The sequence below is a fragment of the Lemur catta genome, chromosome 25 (assembly GCF_020740605.2).
Source record: "Lemur catta isolate mLemCat1 chromosome 25, mLemCat1.pri, whole genome shotgun sequence".
NCBI lineage: Eukaryota > Metazoa > Chordata > Mammalia > Primates > Lemuridae > Lemur > Lemur catta.
This window is the reverse complement of record NC_059152.1, coordinates 6,569,314-6,577,094: the sequence shown is the minus strand read 5'-3', so window position 1 is coordinate 6,577,094 and position 7,781 is coordinate 6,569,314. Positions and strand designations below refer to the sequence as shown.

General features: G+C 47.1%; 1 protein-coding gene across 1 annotated transcript in view; it reads left to right on the top strand.

Moving 5' to 3' along the window:
- Positions 1–2,278: 2,278 nt before the first annotated feature.
- Positions 2,279–7,781, top strand: part of FMN2 (formin 2) — a 222,729-nt gene continuing 217,226 nt past the window's right edge. Inside the window, 1 exon segment of the mRNA XM_045536998.1 lies at positions 2,279–3,839. Within this exon segment, the coding sequence (XP_045392954.1) occupies positions 2,279–3,839 (1,561 nt within the window).

Genomic DNA, 7,781 nt, shown 5'->3' with positions numbered 1-7,781 from the left:
GTCCCCAAAGAGTAAACTATATGGGTGTTGTTTGTTATAAAGAACTTGGGATCTAAATTGGTAGGTTCAAGTATTGCCTCTGATAGTATGTGACCTTGGACAAATCTCTTAGCCTCTCTGAGCCTGAGTTTATGCATTAATTATTATTGGGTTGAGAGTACTTACCTATATTTGATACCCACACTTGTGAGTTTCCAATGAGCCTTTGCGTCCAATAAAGCTTTGCCAACTGTGACCTGCTGCACAACTGTCACCTATTGTTTCATATTCAAAGGATGTGAAAAAAAAATCAGCTGCTCTGTCCCTCCCTCCCACTCTCCCTCCCTTCTTTTTTGTCTTCTGTGCTTCTAGAATTTATCACAGAAGAAAATAAGGAAACCAATAGTTCAGAATCAAAGACGCTCTGTTAAAGAAAGAGCAAAAATCAAGATTCAAAAAGTACCTTAGCACTCAAAGAAGCAGAAAATTCTAATAGCCACAGGCAAATTGTGCCCTCTGAGGAGCCTAGATTCTAGAAGAAAGAAGAGAGCAGCCTTGTGAAAGAGGAAACAAAGGCTTTTCAAGTACCCTGGAATCACTTGAAGACTGGGTATTACCCTGGCAAAGTTATTAAAGTTGATTTTCCATTTACTCTAAAGGGCCACCTGAGGACAGCTGGCCACCTGCCCTTAGGTGACATTTAATTTTAAAAACGTAGTTTGAAAAACAGTAGTAATCAAAGACTTACAGGACCAACTTTTTGTTTGTTTGTTTTGTTTTTGATAAAGATCATTGAGGGAGGTTTAAAATGTTGGTTCATAGTATGCAAAGGAATACCACAGGTTTGCTTGACATATTGAAATTGCATCGTATAATATGCAGTACTTTTCTCTCCTCTGGGTTATTTACAAATATTAACAAGTTGGATAGCTATCCATATTTTCAAAGTAGTTAACAATGAACTTCTAACTTAAATACCTGTAACATTTATAATATTAATGTCACTTTAATCTTGATTTACTGCTCAAAGCTTCTTTAGATATCAATGATGTTTTAAAAATACTTTAAAAATATTTATTTAAATAATTGAAATGGTGACAAAATGTACAATGAGGAAAAGTGCTTATCCTAATATTGGGGCCAAAGTGTTAAGCAACTCTGTTACAGGACAAGCTGTGCCTGGAGGGGTTTGCTTGGGAAAGTGGTGGTTTATAACATAACATCCGATTTTGTGTGTTTGTGCCAAGGGTGTTTCCTTTCTGGGTTTTTTTTCCCCCTTTTTATAGGCGGCCACAATAGTGACATGTTTAATATTGATGAGTTTGACCTCCTGGGAGTTATAGTATATGTACCCTTTTTAAATACAAATGCTGTTTAATTTATATGGAAAACACATAGAATTTGGAGATTAGCATTTTAATCAACTCTAATCTCAGTATTTTCTGCTTCCCCCATCTCTCCTTTTTCTGTCAAAAAAAACTTCCATAAACCAACTTTGGAAGTGACAGCTAACGTCCTCTCTTGGACAAGCGGGGTCTGCGTGCAACATAAAAGCAGCGGCATGTGGAGTAACCTCTCCTAAACCATATGTTCAAGCGCATTAACAGCGTTCAGGGGGATGATCAATTATTTAAGAAACAGAACAATCCATTCATTGCACAAATCTTTACTGAAGAGCCATGCAGAGGCAGGCAGGGATTGTGGATGTGGTCGTGATATGATGGCCCCCGTGTAAACTGGAATTTGGCTTCAAGTTTTTTCCCCACCGTGTAAAATTTTCTTCTTTTTTCTTGAACTTTTCTCGTGGCAGGTGCAGGAACTTTGAAATTCCCAGTGCATCCTCCAGCTGCTGAGTTCTTCGGGGGGGACGATGCATTCGATTTGCACGGTGGAAGTCAAAGTCCCCAAGATCGAGGAAAGGATTTTCGCGCCCAGGTTCCGCGAGGAGCCCAGCGAGGGCCGAGGGGGCGGTGGCAGCGGCGGCGGGCGGGGGGCCAGGCCCGGGCTGCGTCCCGAGCAGCCATTGGCGGGCGACAGGCGCTGCACTGAGCATGTTCGCGCCCCGCGGGCCCCGAGCAGCCGCAGCCGCAGCCGCAGCGACAGCAGCCGCCGCGCATTATGCAAAGCGGCGGCAGATGCGAGCCGGGCCGGCAGGGCCCGCGTCGGCCTCTCCTCCCCGCGCCTCGCTGCTCCGCCTGACTCGGCCCGGAGACTCCCGCGGCCCGGGCCCGGGGCCCAGGAGGGCCGGGATGGCCTGAGTGCCCGGGGCGCGGCGGCGCAGCAGCGGCGGGATTGCAACATGGGGAACCAGGATGGGAAGCTGAAGAGGAGCGCAGGTGATGCCCTGCACGAAGGCGGCGGCGCCGAGGATGCTCTGGGGCCCAGGGATGTGGAAGCCACAAAGAAGGGGAGCGGGGGCAAGAAGGCGCTGGGCAAGCTCGGCAAGGGGACAGGGGGCGGCGGCGGCGGGGAGCCCGGCAAGAAGAAGAGCAAGTCGGACTCCAGAGCCTCCGTGTTTTCCAACCTGCGGATCAGGAAGAACCTGTCCAAGGGGAAGGGCGCTGGGGGGTCCCGCGAGGATGTGCTGGACGCCCAGGCCCTGCAGACCGGGGAGCTGGACAGCGCTCACTCCCTGCTCGCCAAGACCCCGGACCTCAGCCTCTCGGCGGACGAGACGGGCCTGTCGGATACCGAGTGTGCGGACCCTTTTGAGGTGACCCGGGCGGGGGGTCCTGGGCCTGCCGAGGCTGGGGTCGGCGGCCGGGCGATCGCCGGGGATTTGGAAAGTGCAGCGGGGGCGCAGGATGGACAAAGGACCAGTTCGGGTTCGGACACGGACATCTACAGCTTTCACTCTGCCACGGAGCAGGAGGATTTGCTCTCAGACATCCAGCAGGCGATCCGCCTGCAGCAGCAGCAGCAGCAGCTGCTCCTCCTGGGCTCCGAGGAGCCTGCAGCGCCCCCCACCGCCACCTCCCCTCAGCCCGGGGCCTTCCTGGGCCTGGACCGGTTCCTGCGGGGCCCGAGCGGCGGGGCAGCGGAAGCCCCGGGCAGCGTGGACCCAGAGCAGGCGCTGTCCGCGCTCTCCGATCTGCCCGAGAGCCGGGTCGCCGAGCCCCCGGTGCCAGAGCGGCCGCGATCCCCGGGCGGCCTCCTGCCCTGCGAGGCGCCCGGCCTCCCGGGGGCCCAGCCGGCGGCCGAAGACTCGCCCTCGTCCACGGCCTTCGCGTTTCCCGAGGCCGGGCCGGGGCCGAGCGCGGCCGGAGCTCCCGCGCCAAGGGCTGGGGACACGGATGAGGAGGGCGAGGAGGATGCTTTCGAGGATGCCCCCAGGGGCTCTCCGGGGGAGGAGTGGGGCCCGGAGGTGGGAGGGGAGGCCCCGCAGAGGCTGCAGGGGGGCGAGCCGGAGGAGGGGGCGCCGGGGCCCGGCACCCCCACTGCCGCCTCCCTGCCCGGCAGCCCCGCGCCCAGCCCGCGCTGTTTCAAGCCCTACCCGCTCATCACCCCCTGCTACATCAAGACCACCACTCGGCAGCTCAGCTCGCCCAATCACTCCCCGTCCCAGTCCCCCAGCCAGAGCCCCAGGGTCAAGAGGCGGCTGGAGTCCTCCCTGAGTCGGGGACCCAGAACCGCCCTGGCCGCCGCAGCCGCCTCCCCGGGCCTCGCGGGCGGCCTGAGCCGCTCTGCGGACTGGACGGAGGAGCTGGGCGCTTCCCCGCCGCGGCCGGGCGGCTCCGCGCACCTGCTGCCGTGCCGAGGGGCCGGGGAAGGCAGCGGCGGTGGGGTGTCCCCCGCACCGGCCGCCACCAAGGCGTCCGGGGCGCCCGCGGCCGCAGATGGTTTCCAGAACGTGTTCACAGGTGAGCGCATCCGGCTGCCGGCCACCAGGTCGCACGTCGCCTGCCAATCAGGGCGCCCTCCCTCCCTGGGCTCTCAAAGGCTGTGACCTGCTAGTGGCGACAGGTCACCTCTTCATAAGGAATCCCGGTCTTCCCACCTAACCCCTTCGGTGAAGGGCCTTGGACGTGCTTGTTGGTTTTCTGGTTTCTTACAAGGTCTTGTAGGAGACAACTTAGTTGTGTCTGTCCTAAGTCATCTCAAGAAAAAGATGCTCTGTCCATTTAACCAAACATCTGCTGTTCTCCACGTTCAGGGTCACGCCAAGCAGATAAACTTCTTTTTTGCCTTGTTAGCTAAACCATCATTCTCTTTCCCTCCTCATCACCATAGCGTAAAGAAAGAATAAAATGGTTCATGGTCTTTTTGCGAGGCTCGGTGTTGGAGGCACTAATCATTTGTTCCAGTTCTATGCAAAGGCGATCTCTGACCTCTCTAATACATATGTGTATGTAAATGTAGCAATATACATGTAATATGTAGCTTCTATCTTGCAGCAATCAGGGTTCTATTACTTAGCGAAATTAACTGGTCACTTCCATTTGCCGATGCAAGCAAATCTGATGTATACTATTAGGAAATTAATAAATACGTAGAATAGTAGGGATCATTTTCATTTGGTTTCATGATCCAGTCAGAACAGGCAGTAGTTTGGAGGTAGCGAAGGCGATTAAAAAGGCCAAAAACACACCTGGTCCAACTGATACCTCTCCTGCTTAGCATTTGTTACAGACTCTCACACTCAGGGCAACATGAAGCACAGCTAAAGGGTCAGGTTACTGTGGTCAGTGTCAAGTAGTAGAATGAGTTTATCCTTGCTAGGCTTATAGGTCCCAAGGCCTTACCCTAAGAGCCCACTGGTAAAGTTTCAATTTGTTTCCCATTTACTTAACATCTACTTTCAATTACTAAATGAAATACAGTGTTAGAGTTTAGTGAATAGGAAAGAAAAAGAAAACTTATGTGAGTGTTGGTAGGTTTGTGATAAATATTTGATTAAAAAATCCAAGTGCAGGCCAGGTGCAGAGGCTCATGCCTGTAATCCTAGCACTCTGGGAGGCCGAGGCAGGAGGATCGTTTGAGCTCTGGAGTTCGAGACCAGCCTGAGCAAGAGCGAGACCCCGTCTCTACTAAAATAGAAAGAAATTATATGGACAACTAAAAATATATATATATAAAGTTAGCCGGGCATGGTGGCACATGCCTGTAGTCCCAGCTACTTGGGAGGCTGAGGCAGGAGGATCGCTTGAGCTCAGGAGTTTGAGGTTGCTGTGAGCTAGGCTAACACCATGGCACTCTAGCCAGGGCAACAGAATGAGACTCTGCCTCAAAAAAATCCAAGTGCAATATGAAAATTTTAAAATCTATTATTTTAATAAATAGGTTATCTATCAAGCATTACCCTACATGAAATTTCTCAGTGAGGACAGCTACTTTTTAGCTGGCTAAATGCTATTAATGTGGTTAGCTACTTTTATCGACCACATTTTTATTTTCATCTATGAGCTTTTATTTTGCATTTTTTAAATCTTATACTTAAAAGTAGATTTTTCTATTCTATTCACATGCTCTTTTTTCTTCTTTTCCGCCCTTCTCTATTGGATAGATTCAGTTAAAAGGAATGTCTGTACTTTTATACCCACTAGATAAATTATAAGAAACATGCAAAACAACAACAACAAAAGACATTTTTTGATGTACGAAGATTGGAAAGCTCTAGAGTTAATTTTTGTGAATTTAATGTTGATGAGAAGTCATGTATTTTCTCTTTAGGTAATATTCATTTATAAATTTTTCTAAAAACGAAAATAATTCACCATCATTAAGATTATCAGTCATTAATGATAATTTTAATGTAGCATAAGGCTTTGGAAATTTACTCATTTAGCAAATATACACGTATATTTGCATATATGTGTATATACACATATCTGTATATACATGCATGTGTAGATATATATGTGTGTATATACGTGTGTGTGTGAGATATAGACATATACATTTTTATATATACTGAGCAGTCACATTGTGCCAGGCAATATGGTGGATGGTAGGTAATACACAGACCATTAAATTATGGTTCTGCCTTTCCACGGCTCACTGACTAAATGAAGAGGTGACATGAAATAAATACAGTGCACGGTGTGCAAGTAGCACCAAGGATGCAGTGGCTGGTTTCTCTCCTTGGCAGGAGACGAGGAAAGAAGACTTGACAAAGGAGGATTGAATAGAGTCCTGAAAGATTATAGGACTCTAAATAGGTTGAAGGTTTGTTTTCCATTTTTAAAAGAAGTGTCTTCTTGAAACTTGCCTTTTATTGTAATTTGCTAAGTATTTCCAAAAGGAGTCCTGATCAGGAAGCATCTGGATTTTGTTGACCTCTCCAGGCAGATTTTTTTTAACTGGGTAGAGAAAAAGTGCAGAGTAAGTCATTGTAATGTGGACATCACCTACTTTGTGTTTGATCATTGGATATAACTGCTCAGTGATCAGCAGATAAAATTTTTTGTGTAGCAGCTTCCATATATTCATCTCATTCACGTGGCAATGTTCAGGAAAAAAGAATCAGTAGGTTTAACCTACCCTTATAACTGGTGGGGAAATGGAGGTAGAGAAGGAGGTGGAATCACGTTCTCAAGGTCATGCTGTGATTCATTCACAGGAAGAGCCAGAAATAGAAGCAAAATCTACTGATTCAAGTCTGAATATCCTTGCTTATTACTCCTGTTTGGATGTTCAGAACTTTAAGATGGTATATAGGGTAAAAGCTGTTTCTGAAAATGTTATAGGACTTAGGGCCTTTACTTATGAGGTTTTCCAGTTTCTGTTTTTAATAAGGTGTTCTCGTTTAATGGGTGAACATCTGGCCTTCCTTGGGGGCTGGATGGAGGGTGGCTGTTGGCCAGAGGGAACCAGATTTTCTCTAGGCAGCTCTCATGGAAACTATTCTTACGGTGGTAGAGTGAATCCAGATTGACACAGGCCTCTGTTTCTCAGCTGTTGACTCTTGTCTTGTCATCTGGCATTACATTTTCTTCTTTACCATCTTCTGTGATTTTTTTATGGGTGTCTTGGAAATTACCAGAAGGTTGGGGAATACTAGCATTGTCCTTGGGGAATCGTTTTTTTTGGTTTTAATTTTGCATATATTTGGATCAATGAATCGCCAGCTGCCTTCAAAGCAGGTGATCGTTATATCTATGAGCTTCCATAAGGATCTTTTATTTTTAAACCATAGAATGAGAGTTGTCAGCTCTGCAGGAAGGAACAGATGTTTTCTGCTTTTTACTGCCTTCCAAATGTAGGGAGAAAAATCAAGTGAAAAGGGATCTCCATGTGTATGTTTGTGTCTCTTTGGTAGACAGAAAAACATTTAGTTATGAGGGAGAATAAAACTTTATATTATTTTAATTATTAAGAAACTGATGATGTCTTAGGCCATTGCATTTAAATATTTCACAATTTGTTTGAAATAGATATTTTTCAGTGTTTAGTTAAAAAAAATTGCTTCTGAAATTTGAGAGATTCCTTGACACATTAAGTATAACGGAAGCTTGGTATTAGAGTTTTGCAGTTAATTAAAGTTTAGATATCCAACAGGTTAGATTTGTGATGCTAAATCACTGTTGATGGGAATCTTTCCAAAGTCACTTATGTGCTTATCTTTTTTTAAACACATAGAATAAAAGTTTAATCTGTTTTAAAGGGCTTAATGTCATCTTCAGGCACATCATTTTGACATCTATGAAAACATTAGTGATGTCCTCAATAGCTATTGAAGTGTGTAGATTGGTGGCTTCAGTTTGCAGTTTCTGTTTTTGTGTCTATACAGTTTCTTCACTCTTTCCTTGCTGTCAGCTACTTCTTCTTAGAACTATCTTTGTTCTTTACCCAACCCCCAATTC